Source organism: Galeopterus variegatus, unplaced genomic scaffold (genome assembly GCF_000696425.1).
Source record: "Galeopterus variegatus unplaced genomic scaffold, G_variegatus-3.0.2 Scaffold1638, whole genome shotgun sequence".
NCBI classification, from domain to species: Eukaryota; Metazoa; Chordata; class Mammalia; order Dermoptera; family Cynocephalidae; genus Galeopterus; species Galeopterus variegatus.
Window position 1 is genome coordinate 140,499 of NW_007727749.1, and position 20,098 is coordinate 160,596.

At 38.2% G+C, this 20,098-nt stretch overlaps 1 protein-coding gene across 3 annotated transcripts in view; it reads right to left on the bottom strand.

The window, feature by feature from the left end:
• Positions 1-1,539: 1,539 nt before the first annotated feature.
• GALNT1 (polypeptide N-acetylgalactosaminyltransferase 1) overlaps positions 1,540-20,098 on the bottom strand; it is a 67,285-nt gene continuing 48,726 nt past the window's right edge. For 2 of the 3 annotated variants that reach the window (XM_008578171.1, XM_008578173.1), the window contains 3 exons: positions 11,713-11,811; positions 11,004-11,138; positions 1,540-1,778 (listed from right to left, as the gene is read on the bottom strand). In XM_008578171.1, coding sequence (XP_008576393.1) covers positions 1,596-1,778; positions 11,004-11,138; positions 11,713-11,811 — 417 coding nt within the window. In that variant the 3' untranslated portion in view covers positions 1,540-1,595. Of the gene's footprint in view, positions 1,779-3,345; positions 5,579-11,003; positions 11,139-11,712; positions 11,812-20,098 lie in introns of those variants that run through there. The other variant, XM_008578172.1, reaches the window with a different exon arrangement.

Consider the following 20,098-nt stretch of genomic DNA (forward strand, 5'->3'; position numbering starts at 1 on the left):
GGTTTTCAGCAAGTAGTATAAATCTAAGATTTTATGTTCTTATCTGCTGACTTCATGACTGTGGTATTAAATCCCTGATATATGTGAAAGCAGGCATAGGATAACAGGGGTGGCATTGTCACCTCATTTTACTTGGGAAAAGAGCAGTTAGATAACCCTTCAGTCTCCTCTACAAGAAGGCAGATTTCCTTACCTTTTCACTTGCAGGTGCAACTTTATGCAGGGAACTCCAATCAGTTCAATTCCCAGCTTTATGCAGGGAACTCCATTCAGTTCAATTCCCCCAACTTTGTTCAAGCTCAAGGCCTAAGCTCCCATTCCCCAAACTTTGTGTTTTACATTTTATTCCCAGAAAAGGAAGGGCTTTCATATTTAATAGTTACTACATGGTTCATCATTTTTTTCCTGACCCATATTTTCTTGTGAGCTTGCTCAGTCTCCCACTTAAAATACATTTGTTGCAATTTATTCAGCATTTGGGTGTTTTGTAGCAATGAGGGACTTTTTAGAAAACCTTCATGCCAGCAGGGTAATTACTTACATGGTTTTCCCCAGCACTTTATTTTTTAAAATTTTTTGTGGGTGGCCAGTAAGGGGATCCAAACCCTTGACTTTGGTGTTACCAACACTGTGCTCTAACCAAGCGAGTTAACTGGCCAGCCCTTCCCCAGCACTTTATTGAGGTATAATTCACATTCAGTAAAATGCATATATCCTAAGTATACAGGTCAATAAATTTTTAGTAATATTTACATACATATACATATATGAGAGTACTTCAAAAAGTTCATGAAAAAATGAAAATACGAATCTTTCCATGAATTTTTTTTTGGACCGGTAAGGGGATCTTAAACCTTGATTTGGTGTTGTCAGCACCATGCTCAGCCAGTGAGCGAACCGGCCATCCCTATATGGTAAGGGGATCTTAAACCTTGATTTGGTGTTGTCAGCACCACGCTCAGCCAGTGAGCGAACCGGCCATCCCTATATGGGATCCGAACCCGGGGCCTTGGTGTTATCAGCACCGCACTCTCCCGAGTGAGCCACGGGCCGGCCCTTTCCATGAATTTTGAAGACCCCTTGTATATATACATATTACCATTATCTAAACCAAGATATAGAACATTTCTGTCATTCCAGAAAGTTTTCTCATGCCCCTTTCCAGTCTATACTCACTCCTAGAGATAACCACCCCAGATTTGTTTTGCTTGTTTTTGAGTTTCACATAAATGGAATGTTTCTAGCTTTCCTTGTTTAATAATATTTTTTAGATTTATCCCTATTGTTTTGTAGCTCATTCTTTCTTCTAATTGAAGACAAGTATCCATTGTATAAATATACCATTATTTGATTATCCATTAACTTGCTGAGAGATATTCAGGTAGTTTCCAGTTTGGAGTTATTATACATTCATAGTTCATTTGTTTTTGGCAGCTGGCCTGAACCGGGATCCAAACCCTTGACCTTGGTGTTATTGACACTGCACTCTAACCAACTGAGCTAACCAGCCAGCCAACTGAAAAAAAACCAAAACAGCTATGAATTTATTGTACAAATTTTATTTGGGGAATATGTCATTACTCTTGGGTGCATCTCTAGAAATGGAGCCACTGAGCCACAGGGCAGGCGTGTTTCTTTTTAAGAAACTGGCAAGCTGTTTCCAAAGGTGATTGTACCATCTCATACTTCAGTTTCTCCACATTGTTTGGCAGGCATGCAGTGGCATTTCCTTGTGGTTCCATTTTGCATTCCCTGATGACTGATGTTGAGAACCATTCCTATGAAAATAATGCATACAGATAGCCTCTGTAAACTATGTATTCAAGTCACTTTCTCATTTTTATATTGGGTTGCTATTACAGTGGTTTTTGAAAGTTTCACTTTTCTGGATACAAGTCCTTTGTCAGTTATGTGTATTGTGAATGTTTTCTCCTATGCCATGGCTTGCCTTTTTAACAGTATTTTTTAATGAGAAACCTAATTTTGACAAAATTTATCAGTTTTTTTCTTTTATGTTTAATACCTTTTGTGCCCTAAGATATCTTTGCCTACCCTAAGTCATGAAGATATTGTTTTCTTCTGCAAGACTTATACCCTTCACATTTACGTCTGTAACTCATTTTCAATACATTGTAAATGTTATAAAGAAGGCATTGTTGTTCAGTTTTTTACCATACAGATATCCAATTTCTCGAGCTCTAATTGAAAAAACTTCCCTTATCCTATTGAATTGCTCGATGTTTTTCTTGAAAAGCAAATGACCACATATATGAGGGTTCTATTTCTGAACTCTTTATCTATTGATATATTTGTTTATCTTAACTCTAGCACCACACTCTTAGTTACTGTAGCTTTAGAGCAAGTCTTGAAATTGAGTAATGTTAAATCCTCAATTTTACTTTTCTTCTCCAAGAAAGCCTTGTGGGATTTTGATTTCATTAAATCTACAGATCAATTTGTGGGAAACTGACATAGTAGCATAATGCAGTCTTTCAATGTGTGAGCACAATATATCTATGTATTGTGGTATTTTATAATTTATTTTTTTGGCACTGTTTTATAGTTTTCAGAGTAGAGGTTTTGCACGTTAACTTGTTAACTTTCTTCCTAGATATTTGACTTCTTTGATGTGATTATAAATGGCATATTTTAAAGTTTAACTTTCAAGTGTTTGTTGCTAGTGTACAGATATATGACTGAGTTTTATATATTTACCTTGTATTCTGTAAAGTTATTAGTTCTGGTAGATTTACCAAGCAAATGCTTGGTAATCTTCAAGATACCCGAGAATGGAAGAAATGTCACATAATTGGAAACATCTAATTTTCCAAACGGCATAAAAAGTGACTCACTCATTATGCAACCTCTCACAGTTATCACCTCAGAAATACTACCTTCTGAATTTCTTTCTCCTTTGAAGAACACATAAGTAACTATGGAGTTAAATCTGCTCTTAGTATAATTCTCAGAAGATGATGAGACCACCAAATCCTTACAGAGAGGAACCTCTGTTTCTCAGCTACATGTAGAACGGGGAAATGAGGACATAACCTATGTGGTGCCCTCCATTTGCAGAACGGTGAACAAACAACTATTCCTCAAGAACGCCCACTAGGACAGGGAGACGTAAAATGGATTGCAATTGGGGAGGGTGAAGAGATTTGTGAGATTCAAATTATCCTTAATGGTTACATTTATGAATTCTTCACTGATTTCTTTTTCGTTCATTCTTTTCTTCCCAATTTGATTTACAACAGAGTGACTGGCATCTGCCTAATCTGAAAAGAGCTATGATGAAGAGGGATCCACTTAAACTTAAAATAAAATCAATGTAAGGCACAACTATTCAGGAATATTTTATATTTTCAAAGTATTTAGGAGTTCTTTAATTAGAAAAATAAAGGCAATGGAATTATCTATCAGGTTCTAAAAGTACCCATGAATTAAATCACTCATATTCCCCACTTAAAAAACAAAACAAAACAAAACCTTAAATCACATTGCTGTTAAGCTTTCTTACAGTATGGAATAAGACCAGCTACACTGGAGTACAAAACCTGAAATTCTCAGCATGAAAATAATTTATTGATTAGACATCTGGTTTATTCAAGCATTAGGCCTACTGAAGATAGATTTAACACAGCTCATGGAGTAGGAAAAAAAATTCCATCCAGCACCTGCTTCACTTCAAATTTCCTAGGGACATAGTTCATGCCTTCTGTACTATAGCCTCACCCTAAAGCATCCACATGTGCTTGATGTTGATTAACTTGAATATGAGAAACTTCGTGTACACACTCAACTTGGCAAGTATCACTAGTGATGCAACTTTCAGAAACATTCTTAGGCACAAGAAATAGCACTGCCTGCAGTGAGAGTCTCTGATAATCAAAGAAAAGAATAACATCAAATATAATCTTACAAATAGGAAGAAAAATATATGCATTTTGCCAATGAATTGCTTTACATATTAGGAAAACTCACGAGATTTTCTTTCTATGAGATTAAAAGGTTAACTTTTAATTTATATTGACTTCTAATTGATACTCAGGTGATTTTGTGGTATTAAATATCAGAGAAAAATAAAACCAATTTAATCTGAATGGAATTTAGGGAAGAAATGCAGGACTAGTAATATGGAATAATAGCTGCACTTCTTTGGCTAACTCATTAAAAATGCCAATTAAATAATTTTCAGTCAAATTTTATTTTTAAAAAAGCAGCAGATTAACATTACAATTCAAGAATGTAATCTAAATATGCACTTGACAATGAAGCACATATGAGTATGAAGTGAAAAAGTTTTTCCAAAAAACCATCAACTATATTATCTCCAAATACCCAACTAATAAACCACTTCTGCAGGCCTTTTGTTAACTGGAATCATAAGCAAAGAACTGAAAACTTATTGCTGTGAAAATAAATCTGTTGTACAGTAGTATGAATCTTGGGTATTAAGGATAATCAGTTGAATCAAGTTAAAAAGTTGAAAATGTAATAAGAAATTTGTGTGTTTGTGCACACGCGCCTATGTGAGAAAGTCTGTAAGTCAGTTGACCCAAGAGCAACTGAGATATCTAACTTGTTCAGTTGAGACCAGACATTATGTTAAATCTCTATTTTTTAGAAGGTAATTAAAAATTACAATTCCAACAACCCACAAACCAAATAAAAAAAATTGTACAGAGAAATTAAAACTATGTTCAAAGAGCCTTTTTTTTTTTTTAGCTCAATTTCAGCACCCCAAGGAAAATAAAAGCATCCATGACTATCACAGATGAAAACAAAATGAATGTCATTGGAATCAGTTATTTTTCCCCACTGAGGTATAAAATCTATATAGAAATTTGATACTATACTATAACAAATTGTATTTCTCATAGTTCTGTTTTAATTTCCTTTAAACCCTGTTTAATATAGTTTATTTTATTGTTGTAAAAATGTTGTTTTCATGATTCTGAATCTTGTTCCAGTTCCTTTTCCATTTATTTTTATATCAATATTTAATATACTGGCTACCAGTTCTAATCAGGAAAAAAAAATCTTGGGCATCTCTTCATTATGACAGCACTTCAGCAGAAATTACTGACGTGCAAGTGAACCATAAAAAGTGTAGTTCTCCAGAAAGCACATCTTGTTGATTGTTTCATTGTCTGAATATTCTTTACCATGATGCTTGATGAAAGACTCTTTCAATCTTGTAAACATCAGTGTGCACAGTCTCACTACTATGCAGTTTCACGTCCTTGGACAGGAAGGCTGGTTTACAGCTAGTGAAAAGCTAAAGGAGTCTAAGTTTTAATGGCTGATAAACCTTACATCCTGCAGAGGAGGAAAGCACTTTTCCTTTTTTGCTACTTAAGAATGTGGCAGATGTGTTTGCTGAGGTAGCCCAGTCAATTCTTATTTTTTTCTTTTTGTAAATTTGGTCTCAGAATATTTCTGGAAGGGTGACGTTTCGAAGAAGCCACTGCTGGGACCGGCTTCCATTGCAGTCTCTAATGCTGGGCACCTGGCTATCCTCTTCTGTGGCTTTATCCAGGCACTGATTACTGTTCACATGCTGCAGGGTTAATTTCTGAAAATGACAGAAAAAATCTTAACACAGAAGTGGGAAAAAAACAACAACAGAATACACCTCAAACATCATTTTTGGTGGCTCTTAAATTCCTCTGTAGAAAAGGTGTTGTCTTTGGCAATATAAATTATTTAAAAATCAATGGAGAAAAGATGTATATTTAAAGACAACATTAAGAGCTATGTGGGAGGAATGCACTGGGGTTCAGTGGGGTACACTGGTTTTGCAGTAAGATGACCTAAATTCTAAGTTCCAATTCTGCCATGAGCTCTGTAACACTGTGATAAGCCACTTTTTTGTGCTTTGGTTTCCTAAAAAAAGAATGACCAGATTAGTGGTTCCTAATTTAGTATCCTCAGCCTATTTTCAAACAGCTATTTCAAAATTGTTTCATTTCCCTGTGATAAGGCTGTTCAAGTTAATTCTGTGATTCCATACCTCAAGTTGTTAGGAACTCAGGTCCTTTTGAAGACTCAAAATTGTAAGAATGTTAAGATGGCTAAGATTTAGTACAATCACTCAAGTCAAGCTCAGAGGTGAAGGGAGGTGGCGTGGTGCAGGGGAAGAGCATAAGAATTTGGAGTTACACAGACTGGATTCATAGCCTGGGTAACTAGGGTTTTCTCATTTTTAAAATGAAGATCACATTACACATTTTGAGCAGATTTTATGAGATATAGAAATAATGAAATTAAAGTATACTGCCTCACTGACAAAACAGGTCCTTAAAAAATGGCTGATAGACACAGCTATAAATTGTCCTGTCTGCTTTTTTACATTCTAGATTTGATGCTGTTGTGTTGATTTTTAGGATAATTTCAAAAGAGCCGGGCAGGTGAGAATTAACAGATACATAGTTTTATAATGATCCACACTAATGATTCTGATAATGTGCTCTGGTCACATTAAGGACTTCAAAGTAATTATGCAGGAATTTGCATTAAAAATTATATCCTGTAAGTTTAAATAACTACATATTAGAGTATATGAAATGTTTATTAACATGCATTTATCTGATTCTTTTACTCATGGCTCCATTTTAATGTAATTCTTTTAACAGGAACTTTTCATTGCCATGAGGTTTCTTTGTACCAATTTGAACTTAAAACAACAACAAAAACCTTAATGATGGTATACAACTATTTTGGCTTCCAGTCATTTATTATTCTTCCGTGTTGTGGTTAAAGTGGAAACTGTGCAAACGACAGTATATGAGTAAAGATGTTAACACTGACTTTAGGTTCAGTTTTACATACTTTAATGCTTACAAATGAATAAGAATATAACCTGGAAGAGAGTCAACATGGCTGTGGTTATTGTTATTTTTTTATGCAGACACTGTGTAGTTTATTGGTTGAGACAATGGGCTTTGCAGTCAGATATTCCTGGAGTGAATTCCAGATTTGTCACATACCAATTATGTGCCCCTGAGCAAAAACTTAACCTTTCTGAGACCTAGTTTCCTCACCTATAAAAAAGAGACAAAAATACTTAACTGATTGGGTTTTTGTGAGGAAACACTGAGATAATGTACAATGGACTTCAAAAAGTTAATGGAAATATTTGTATTATCTTTTAATTCTATTTTTCCATAAACTTTTTGAAGTACCCTCATACATAAAGTGCTGTCTAGCCCAGAATAACTGCTTGATAAATGGTACTTATTGGAAAACTCAACATCCTAGCGACATCCTGAACAGCCATGAACACAATCTAGTAGCCAGAGAGCTGAAGCTCTGTATGCACACTGCTGACGAGGCCTTCAGTCCTGTGTAAGACAAAAACCACACAGAACAAGAACACTTCAGACATTCCAGAAGTCCTTGCAAAGTTTCTCTCAGTGGCATCCTTCATTAGGCCCATGGTCAGTAATAGTAAAAACAAAACAAAAAACTAAGCATGACAAAAAATTTAGTTGGAGAGTTGGTCTTCTTATCCTGATTTCTAAAAATATACATTTCACTTATCTAGATTCATTAAAATAAACTCATAACAAAGACATAGGTATTGTTCTATGCTAGGTATTTAACTGTTCAACATCAAGACAGAATATCACCACAATTCATGAGGTGAAGAGCCCCCCCGGAGACCTGAACTCTGGTGAAGAAGCCTGTTCCAGACATGGCTATGTCTGCTGACAGCAGGCATAGAGTTCTGTGACTTGTGACCCTGTGGGCTTTGTCATCATGGTCCTCAACAGAGGACCCAGGCAACATGGACTAATCTTCACACAGAAAAAGGTGGTTTAAAGCCACTAGACAAGCAAATGACAAATATCTAACTGTAACCTTTGAAGGGGAAGATAAAAACTACAATTAATCATTGCATAAAGTCCACCTACAACCTAGAAAAAATAATCTGCCCACCTGTCCCTAGTCTCTAGATGTAACTGGGTCTAAATCTACATTTTTTAAAAAAAATTTATTTTATTATTATTTTATTTTTATTTTTTAAAAAGATGACCGGTAAGGGGATCTTAACCCTTGACTTGGTGTTGTCCGCATCACGCTCTCCCAAGTGAGCAAACCGGCCATCCCTATATAGGGATCCGAACCCGTGGCCTTGGTGTTATCAGCACCACACTCTCCAAAGTGAGCCACAGGCCAGCCCTAAATCTACATTTTATTCCAGAAAGAATAGCTACAAGTTGTCAAACCAAAAGAGTCTGGTATCATATTATAAACTTATATAATATATAATATAAACAAAACTTAAAGGTATACGAATATATAAATGTAATCAAAGATAAAGTGGTATTGGGGAAAGAATCCTGGAACAAGACTCAAGAATCCATGTTTGAGATCTAGTTACAACATTTTCCTGCTCTGTGATCTTGGGCAAATAACTTCCATTCTAAGCTCCATTTTCTCCTCATATAAAACAGGTCCTGGATTTTATTTCTAGGGTTCCTCCAAAATCTACGATTTCATTATAGATTACTAACATGAACATTCTGTCATTTCCCCAGATTGTTATGTTTTCAACAGGCAGAGGAGGCAGGAGAAGTCTGACGGGACGTTCCCTCTGAAGCTCTTCAAGCAGTCTGCTTAGGCTGCTGGACCTGCATCACAGCTTGACTTCTCCTTCTTTCTTATTCTGCCTTCTACCTTTCCTTCTCACAGGCATTGATCCAAAAGGTGCTCCCTAAAAATCATCCTGAACATTAAAACTTTATCTTGGAGTCTGCCTCTGGGAGAGACCAGCTTGTGACATTAAAATTTTATCTCAGGAGAAGAAACCTTGCAAAGTGATCCAGAAGTTTAAAACTTCACACTTGTAACTAGTTCTTTCTACATACCCCCAACCATTTCCAGCTTCTTACATGTCTTATCAAACATTGACTTTTGGAGTGCCTGTTGTGACAGACTGTGTAGGTTGGCTGGCCAGCAGTCATTGCCAATGTATGGCCACCTCATACCATGAAGACTAGAAAACCAAATACTTGTTTTCCCAGCCAGCCTTGCAGCTGGGGGTCACCATGAGATGAAGTTCTGGCCCATGCAACACAAGCAGAGCCTGCTAAGGGGATTCCAGGAAAGGCTTTTACTTTCCTGACAAAGAACAATTCATGTGGTAGTGTAACATTCCACCTCACCTTTTCTTTCTGCCTTTAATTGGGATAGGATAGTGAGAGCTGTGGTAGCCATCTTGTGACAACAGGAAAAGCCAAAAATGTTGCAGTAATGTTATCCATGACATCACTGTGCCACTAAATCCAATTACCTCCAGATATATGTAAGAAAACTCCTATTTGTTTAAGCTACTATATGTAGGTTTTATATTGCCTAATTAATATGCTATCACTTTCCAATAAACTTAAAAGTGGGAGGCTTTTTCATTTTCTAAATTTTGTGGTTGTCACAATGGCTGTGGGGTGCCATTGGCACTTGCTGTCTGAAGCCAGAGATGCTACACACCCTACAATGCATGTGGCAGTCAAACCTAAAAAGGCAGTAGCATGCACCATGGGAAACCCCAGAACAGAACATTCAAGCCATTTACTGAGCTATTACTGCATTTAATATTATTTTTACTATAGTTTGACACTGTGAAGGGAGACCCAGGATGTATAAAACATGCTCTCTGTCCTGTAGGATCTAACAATCTAATAGTGGAGAAAAGACTGATAGATAACTGATTACAAAGAAGCACAGCATTACAGGGGTCAGAGACGGTTACAACTAAGTTAGGATAGACAGAGCTAATTTCTGGCTGGGATTCACGGAAGTGATGTTGAAGCTGGGTTCTTAAGAATAGGTAATATTTGTCAGGCAGAGGGAACTTTATTATGGTCTTAGATGTGAAGTGGGAAAGCACAAGGTATGTTCAGGTAACAGCAGATTGACAATTAAAGTAGACTAGGCTTTGTATATGACACAGTACAGGGAGAAAAGACAGCCAAAGTCGTAACTTTGGACAACATCTCCATTTAAGGGATAGAATGAAGAAGCAGAGGGAGCCAAGCAGACAAAAGAAAAAGAGAGAAACCTAAGAGAACCTAAACAGTAGTGCATCTAAAGCCAAGGGATAAGAAGATTTGAAAATATCATCTGCCTAGCAACAGTAAATACTTGAAATACTAAATGCTTTGCATTCAGAAACTGTTTCCACACAGTGTCAGGCCAAGGCAAGAGCCAGGGTTGGAGAACCAGAGACATGTGTGCTGGCCATTCACTCTCCCTTGCACAAATGAGGAGAAAAGTAAGATGATGTGTAGAAAGTACAGTAGGAACTGAAGTTTTTCCCTACGTGAAGAAAGCTAATTGTGCTAGTAAGCTGAAGAAAAAGAGCCAGAGAAAGCGATATTCTCTGGCTCTGAAGATGCTGGTGCTAGTTCCAGAACTACAGAGGAAAAGCACAAATTGAGAGATTAGCCAGATATGAGGAGAGGGAGAGAGGTTTATTGGACATGCTTTAGAGAACTAATACCTTTTAAGTGCCTCTATGTAAGCATAGTTTATGGTGGGTGTAGAGAGAGGCTCCAGAGAAAAGCAAAGATAAATATAAAAAGTTTTGTTATATATGTCACTGAAAAGTCATCACGAGCCAGAGAATTTTATTGATTAAAACTCACCATTTCCCTAACTGTTCAATTCAGTAATTTAAAAAGCCTACTTACTGCTCTGTTTCTCCTATGCTGGGCTGCAGAACTTGAGGACATAAAGAAGGAATGGTGGCTACTTAGTAACAAGGACCCAGGGACTGGAGGCAACTAATTTAATTATGAGGGAGACTAATTTAATTATGAGAGAGATTAAAACAGGTTTATTTTACTTAATTTTTCCTATTTGTCAACTTTTAGAGCATAAGAATAGTTTGATCCATATTCAAAACTCCACAAGGATTCATTCCTTTAGTTAGAAAGTATATAAATATACCCAATTACCCACATAATTTTATTCCTATAGGTAACTGGGTAACTTACCACTGGATCATACTCCCAAAGTTGATTGCCTTTTAGGTGGTGGCATTTGAGCATTATGACTGGGCCATTAAGTTTGGAAACATCCAAGCAAAGGTCATCTGTTCTAATTTCTTTGTTGGCAGTGTAAGAGAAAACCTGGTAAACAAAAACGCAAACACATAAGCTTTTTGTTTTGTCTGGTTTTTTTGGTGGCTGGCTGGTACAGAGATCTGAACCCATGACCTTGGTATTACTAGCACCAAGCTACCCAAGTGAGCTAACTGGCCAGCCCCATATAAGCTTTAATGGTAAAAAGAAATTAGCATTTTTAGATGCCCAATAATCTGGCAGGGAAAAAATAAGTATTTCCAGATACATGATTTTTGTACTTTTATCAAAGTAATGGAGAATAAAATGACTCAGAAAATCTACCACTAAGTTCACACAAAGGAAAGCAAAAATGACCTTGAGTTCTCTGTATACACTGAGTGTATTGTCAAGGATTGAGATCTGTTTGACTAAAAGGGCAGAACAAATCTTGTGCTCAGCAGTGTAAATACAGTTCTCACAAGGGGCCTTTTACAAATGTTTCATTAAAAAAAAATCATTAGAATTAAGGCTCTCTTCATCTAAAGGCTATTATTATTTTCTCCTTAAAGATAGGAAAATAAGAACAAAGTAAAAACAAATCCAAAAATTATCCCTTTTTAAGGTTTACAAAGATACTCACCTGATTACCTCCCATACCATGACAATTAAAAATTCCAACTTTTTCATTCTCTTTTCTAGCCATGTTATCTAGACACTGATTTGTTTCCACATTTCGTATCTATGGAACAATGAATAATGAAAATATCAGGAGTTAGAGAGGTTAACTAGACAGTTGTACACACACACAGATACACTAAAAATCAACCTAAACTTTCGCTGGTACTACTCTGAAATGACCTAGTGTTCCCCAAGTAAAGGCTATAAATTGGGAAAAAAAGCCATGGTCTGGCTATCTAAAATTCTTTGGTCTAGAAAGGTCTTATAAACTTTATATAATTTCTGTGTTTAAGGGGGAAAATCCTTTACATTCTTATTTCTTTCTAAGCTGTTCCTCTAGGATTTGTATTTAGTTCAATAAACTCTACTTTGACTACTAATTTAAAGCAATTTGACAACTCCCTGAAGACACTATTAACAACGAATATAAGGGCATTACTTTTGATAACCACTCTGATGACTTAGAAGACTTAAAGTGTGTATTTTCTAGTCAAAGAGCTTGGACTAGGCTTAACTAGAAGCCTAAGCATGTTATGGCGCAAACTCCACTCTTTCATTAGATATCTGTTGGTTACAAAAAAGGAATTTAAATCAGTCATCAGAATTAGGAGGAATATTTTAACCAATGCCCTTTGCTATTTTGTTTCTTCTAAACTGCTGTGGTTTAAAAGCATATGGTAAATTAACAGACATTTGAAAATCTTAACTGTATTCCCAAGGATAGTATTATTAGCAGGTAAACCGGAAAGAGATGTGTGACAGACTGTATCAGCCTTGTCATGTAGATGGAAAAAAAATGTAACCAATTTTATATGATAGATAAAGTAGGGATAAAGTCAAAACCAAAAATATGCCATTTACTTTTATAAACAAATATACAGTATGCGTATTATTCCAATATTTTAGTAAAGCTCTAACAAGTCTACATACATTTTTCTTACAAAGGTACAAAGACATAGCTGTGAAAAACTGTATTGTTCCTAGGCAGAAAGGAGTAAGAACTGGGGTTTTGGCATAAGAGATCCAGGTTTGAATCCAAGTTATCCAAACCTTTTGAGATCAGTAGCTGGGGGAGAATCTCAACTCTACACTGAGGTTACATAAGACAATACATTCAGGTACCTGATTCACAATCCAGCGCAAGTAGGCTCAGAAATAGTAATCATATAAATTGTCACCTTATCACTAGTTACCAACCTCCATTTGGTTATTCCACCAAATCCTCAAACTTAGTTCATTCGAAACAGGATTTTTAATCTCCCCCACCCCTGCCACCAATAACACTAAAGGATTTTTCAACTTTTAATAATAATACTTCCTCATCCTAACATTTTAATATGCCCACCACCCCACCCATGACCTTGAAAATTGCCACCTGAAACAAACTTCATTATCATTCCTCCCCAAATTTCCCTTATTCTCTTGATATTCCTGTCTTTATTAATAATCCCACAATTTGTCCAATTGTTCAAGGTGAAAATCCCAAGGTCTTTTTATCTCTGGGTCCAATATATCATACCAATGTCCAGGAATTCTTTTACCACATAATTCACATTATCTTTTTTGTCCATTATTTTAATTCAGGAACCTAATACTTCATAAATAGATTGTATAAAAGATTTTACAGTTAAATACAAATTTACATAAAGCATACCTTCCTGCACCCCAGTGGGTAATCAATTAATAGTTGATGATTATGCCTATCTTACTGAAAATGAATTTAGTTCATATTGTGACAAGATGAGTCTATATATTCACATAAAACAGCAATTTCTTTGCACTTTTGATAAAAATTACAAACTCCCTAATCCTTTATTATCCTCAGTTTTTTCTTCCAGATATAGATGTAAAGGTTGCTGAAGAAAGGTGATAAATGCTGTAGGAATGACTGGAGTAGAACCATTATCCTTGTCTTCCTGCTCTCTCATATGGTATGGCCACCTGGTTAAATAATTGCCTATCTTTTACCAAAACTCAAAAAGAAAAAAAACAAAAACAAAAACACAATTCTCCCCAAATATAAGAGGGCTTCCTATCACTTTGTAAGTATCTTATAACAAATCAGCTTTGTTATAAGTGATGTTGTTAATAAATATAGCAAATAAATTACACTTACTCTGAGCTAGGCACTGTTCTATGAGATTTGTATGTAACAGCTTATACCATCCTTACCACATTCCTAAGTCTAATTTTGAGTTGTTTTCTTACATGAGAGATCTGGGCCTCTGTCCCTTGGGGTTACTAATGACCACTAGATGTTGAAAGTGGAGTTTCTCCAAGGATTGGACACCGCTGCTTCCCATCAGCTGTTAAGAGTGCGGAATACTTAACCTGAATCAGCAAGATATGGTCAGTGAGACCTAGTTTTGGCCTCTTGTGGGACCCGGAGAGAACTGGAAACAGCAGGGGAGAACTGGAAAAATGCTCCACTGATTAAACTTCTGGAAGAGGGCAGCTATGTGGCTTCTTTGAGGGACATCTGTTTTCTAGGTGGGCTCCTCCACACACTGGTTGGCTAGAGAAGATATACTTTTCAGGGAATATCCTCCTTTTCCTTGAAGGAATACATGTGGCCTACCTCACCTATGGGTTGTGTAAGATGTTTTCTCAAGGACATGAAAAACCAGGATGACTAAGGGAACAATGCTGTCCTTTAGAACTCTAGGAGGGAGAAAATCACCTCATGGGTTTGTTTGGTGTAAATAAAGTTTGAAGAGCCTTTGGAGAAGAGAAAAATTAGGCACAAACATATTTTCTAGGGATATTCAATTGGATGTTCAACATTGTAATTATATCCAGCTTTAAGGCTATGTAACCAATTCCCAGCTTCTTAGTGAGATATGGAAGAAATGGTGGCAACATAAACTTGTTTTGGTGTTTACACTGGGATTAAAATAGGTACCAGTGTTAGTTATTCAAAATCTCACACTTTAAAAAAAAATCTTTGAAACAATAGCATTTGGAAAATATAGAGGAACAAAATGTAGTATATCATCAGGGAGAAGGAAGAGAAAACACATGCAATTTAACACTAGCTAATATAAGAATGTTTAAGCAAATACCTCCTTTGCTGGGCTTCTAAAAATGTGGGAACCTTCTGACAAGTTAGGGGCTATTTTGAAGTTCAATCTTAGGAACAGACTGGCTAGCTTCTTTCTGGATTCTCCCAGTCTTTAGAGGATTTTATCCTATCTTTTGGTGTATATACAGTGTACAGCTAACTGCTCAGTGGTATTATTACACTATCAATTTCTTCTAGTTTGCTCATATTCCAAGTCACATCTTGATGACTAGCCTGGAAAGAAAAAAAGCAAGATATCCCCTTGTTTGGTAATACATTCAGTAGTTATCAGGATGTCTAATGGTAACTGAAATTATAATTATCAGAAACCCTTACACAAAAGGCTGATTTGATGTGGGAAAAGAAGGGAGCTTCTCCTGGTTGAAGTAGATACTCCTGCGTATCATTATGGTCTCGATGTTCTCTTTAACCTAGCAGAAAGATAACTACTAACAGGATGGCTTGGGAATTTAATATGGTACATCCCTATAAGAGCTGTTTTAGGATAACTAAATTGCTTCAGAGGAAAGAAGATTATAGAGGGTATATATTAGTTATGAGTTTTGAAAACACTGGGTTTGACAAGCCAAGTACTGACACCTTAACTTAGGACCTGGGCAGGGAGAAATTTGTGGAATGGTGGATAATACAGATAGACGGATAACCTCCTGTGCTGGCTATTTGTGTTAACGTCTTTAGCATTGTCCAACAGAACTTTCTGTGATGATAGAAATGTCTGTATTAGTGCTAATACAGTAGCCACTAGCCCTATGTGGCTACTGTGCACTTTAAACATGGCTAGCATGACTGAGGAACTGAGTTTTAAATTCTATTTAATTTCCATTTATTTAAATTTAATGTGGCTAGTGGCTACCACATTGAATGTGTGGGTCTAGGTGTTAACATGTAGGAGACAGTCTTCCACCATTTGTGAAGAGCTACTCGTCAAAGACGGGAAATGGTGCACAACACGCTAATAAATCCAAGTTATTACATCCTCAGCCACTCTGTGAAAGTCACAGGAAAGTGCCCAAATTTGGTTCATATTTTCAAAAACAGTAGAAGTCGTATGGTATCTAAATGGTTTTAAGAGGGAAGGTTAATACGCTAATGGCCCTCTTCACAGAATATATTTATGGCTGATTAACACATCTTTCCTAACATAGCCAGACATGTCATTAAGACAAGCCAAAACAATCTGAGGTACCATGCACAGATTGTAAGAATGTCATAAAGGGTGAAGAACTATTAGAAACAGAAACTTCTACTTGAATCATAGCAATATCTGACTTACAGGGGTCAGGAGGAAATATCCACTTTCAAGGTATCTGCAGGGGTAAGAGCATAGGCTGAAGGAACATGTAGACCCAGGCCTCTTTCCTGACTCTACCATTTCTAGCTGTGACACTTTGGGTAGGTTATTCACTCTAAAAGAGTGATTCCCAAAACCATGATCTGAAAAACAGTACCTTGCAAGGTGTTGACACATGCACCACTAAAAAAGGGATTTTGTGTTCAAATATATTTGGGAAATACTAGGTTAAACAGATTTAAATGGGTTTCTTTACTGAAGGACTTCTCAAAGCCTTCTAATATACTGTGCAACTCTTGGTAGGGGTGGGGAATAGTGGTACAGAAGTATATAGGATATAAAAAGAGCATTTCCCCAAATTTTTAGCCACAAAACCCACCCCTGTTCTCCCCTAAATCTTGACTTTCTAATTAAGCACCTTGGGGACATCAGACATCAGTGTCCTTTAGAAAAAAGGAATTAGGAAATGTTGCTATAAGAACCTCAATTTTCTCATTGGTAAAAATCTCTCAGGTTTAGGGGCTTCCAGTCAAGACGGCAGAATAGACAGTCCTCAGCGTCACTCTCTCCCACAAATCAACCGATTTACAACCATTAAAAAAAAGCAACGACAGCCAAGCTGTGGCCACTAGAGTTCAGGGGAAGAGGAGGAGAGACCTATGGAGTGCATGAAGGTGGGAGAACCCATTATAAGAGAAAGAAAAAACCGCTCTGACCATTTTGAGCCCTGGCTGTATCCAGGCTGGAGCTGCTGAGCACACGGAGCAGGAGCCAGCAAAAGCCGCAGCTGTGCCCTTCGGATGAAGTTGCTTGCAGGTGCCAGGGGAGAAGAGAGCCATGGTGGTGGCCCCCAGGCCAGCAAGACTACTAATAGGGTTCCCATGGACCCACATAGGAGCAAGGAGCCACAACAACTGAAAAAAAGGAGCCACTCAGAGGCCAGTGAGTCATCGCAAGGGACTGGCGAATAGCCTGTCCCATGGGAAGTATTTGTAGCACGAGTGGTGGGGGAGACGGGCCCAATGGGAGAACACTGGGGCACAGCAAGGACAGCTGATCTGCACCCCAATCAGTGAAGGACCATTCAGAGGAGACTGGTCAGGAATATAAAACTGCATGGGGTACAGTTTGATGAAAAGACCCAGGCCCAGACCAGAGTGTCTACACAACCCAGGTGCACCAGATCTCTCCAGAGCTGGAAGTACCTATAAAGTCAATCATTAAAACCTGAGCTGCACAGAAAGCCTTCTGTAATCAGCAGCAAAGCAGCAATTTAGCTCAACCACAGAGCTCAAATACCAGTCCCCACAGGAAGTTCTACCATTTCAGAAGTAAGCAAAGGACAACAAATTAGTTCCAGCACAGAGTTTAAATGGTGGGAACAGCAAATAATCCAACACAGAAATGAAAGAAAAAACAAAGTACCTGCAACCAGAGACAAAGTTTCATATTAACTAGTAAAGGTCTCATTTCACCAAAGAACACTGATAACACCTAGAAGGACTGGAAGTCCCCTAGGCTACCAAACCAGAAAGGGGGGAGGGCCGGGGGCATCAGCAATGCCACCTGACACACACAACCAATCCGGAGGGTGGGGGACGAGGGCCTTGGCCACGACCTCCCGACACACACAGCCAGCCCAATGGAGACCACTGAGCTGCTGTAGGAAGCGCTCCAGGCTCTCCTGAGCTGGGATGGTGGGGGGCCTTGGGCCTCAGCCACACACACCCCCACACCCGCTGCCAGCCCAGCAGCAACCACTGAGCCACTGTGGGAAGCATCCCAGGCTCTCCCAATACTGGGTAGTGGTGGGCTGCAACACCTGCAGCCAGGACAACAGCAACCACTGAGGCAGTGTAGGAAGTGCCCTGGGCTCTCCTGAGCCAGGACAGTGGTGGGCCAAGGGCCCAGGCCACACGCCCCTGACACATGCAACCAGCCCAGTGATGACCACCAAGCCACAGCAAGAAAGGCCCTGGATTCCCTAGCTGGGATGGTGGGGGGCAAGGGCTTTTGCCACACCCCCCTGACATCTACACCCAGCCCAGCAATGACCAAGCCACCGCTGGAAGCCCCCTGGTCTCCCCTGTTTGAATGAGGGGGATGCCACTGGCCCCTCCTCCTTCCTCCTTCTTCCATCCCCTTTCCTTTCTCCTCCTCCCTCCCAGCTGCTCAGCAATAACATCCTAGAATGTAAAAAATAATATTAATTACATTTTCTTTAAAAAAATAAAACCTCTCAGGTTTATTGAGAGCTCCAAATGAGATGATACATATAGAAAAACTGACACACAGCAGGCACATAGTAACTGTTGGTTTTCTTTCCTTATTCACAGACCCAGCAACTCTTCGACCTCTCTTCCGAGGTAGCAACTTAGGTGTACATGGCTACCTCTAAAATATTTTGACCTTAGAAGTTGCAAATAATTGTGAATTTACTCATACCTGGAAAACCAGGCAAGAAGTTAGAGCCTTGCTTTCTTAGTTTCTACTATAGTCTCCTCCAGAACCTTGGAACCTCAATTACGGTGGACAATGTAAGAGCTTTGTTAAAGCATTTTTGGAATATAGTACTACAGAATCTGGATTCACTTATTCACTCTCTGCTACAAGGGAAATATTGGTTAAATCTGAGCAAGAATGTGGGAGTTAGTCATTAAGAGTGCAGGCTCTCAAGCCAGACTGCTGGTGTTCAAATCCTGCCTCTTCCATTTTGTGGTTGTGACCTTAGCCATGTTGTTTAAACCATTTATTTATGCCTCAATTTACTTACCTGTAAATTTACTTATCTGTGAAGTAGGGATAAAAGCACCCATCTCACAGTGTTGATGTGAGGATAAAATAAGTTAATATTCATAAATCATTCAGACTGGTGCTTGATATAAAGTACATGCTCAGTAGATGTTAGGATTATTAGATCTGCCTGGAGAAGCAACTGGTCAGCCCATAAAACTAGCTAAACTGGTAAACGTCTGAATTGTTTGCTTTTTGTGGTTATTTAGAATATTCAACTCCTGGATTAACAATTATTGGATACCGCAATGAAACACATTTATTCAGTTCTAGGTCCTAAGGAGATATGGAAGTCAGAGTTAGTTGAAGCCTTAGTCATATTTATATTTTCTGATTTTCCTTTCTGCTCTAAAATCCTATGATTACTGGTTTCTCTGGGACTGTGAAGCACAGGATACCTCTGAAAGGCTACATTCTAGTTGCTGGCAAAGGAAGGCTCACCCGGGTGAAGCTATGATCACAAGTGTAAGATCCCTGCTGCACTATGGTGGCTGCTTGAGAACAACATTGCCCCAGAAATCAGACCTTTAACCTGGATGATGTGACCCGGTATTAAGGGCACACAAGGCTTATAAACAGCTGCGAAGTTAATAAGGCAATAACAAGCAGGCCACAGAGGATAAACTGTGACTCACCCAGAAGGCAGCTGGCAAGAGGCAGGTAAGAGGCAAGCTTACCTTGGCAGTCTACTAAGGGTTAGACAAATGTCTGCCTGTAATACGCCCTATTCTGCCCTAGCTAACAATGTCTAGGCTTTGTCCAAAACTGGGTCAGTTCAAAGGGAAAAAACAACTCCTTGTTCTTGATTCTAAAGGCAAGTTATGAGAGGAACAGCTACAAATCTTTCCTTGGCACATCCCTCACCCTGGGCCTCTCCTGACAAAGGAAACAGACTCTCTCATTAATGGGGCATCAGTGAGGATCATCGAAGGCTCAAGAAACTAAACATACCCGTTACTTACTTGAAAACAAACTCCTTAAATCACAACAAAGTTCAGAGGTAGGGAGCTCAAGTCATCCTGAAGTAGGCTTCATAACTACTAAGGATGAGTACAGGAGGCTATGCCTGTCCTGGCACTGGAGAAAACACAACCAGGCCAAATGGTTTCACTAACTCACCACCATCTGGTTCCCTTCTGTGATCTATTTGGTCTCCCATATCCTACATTTGTGTTTTATATT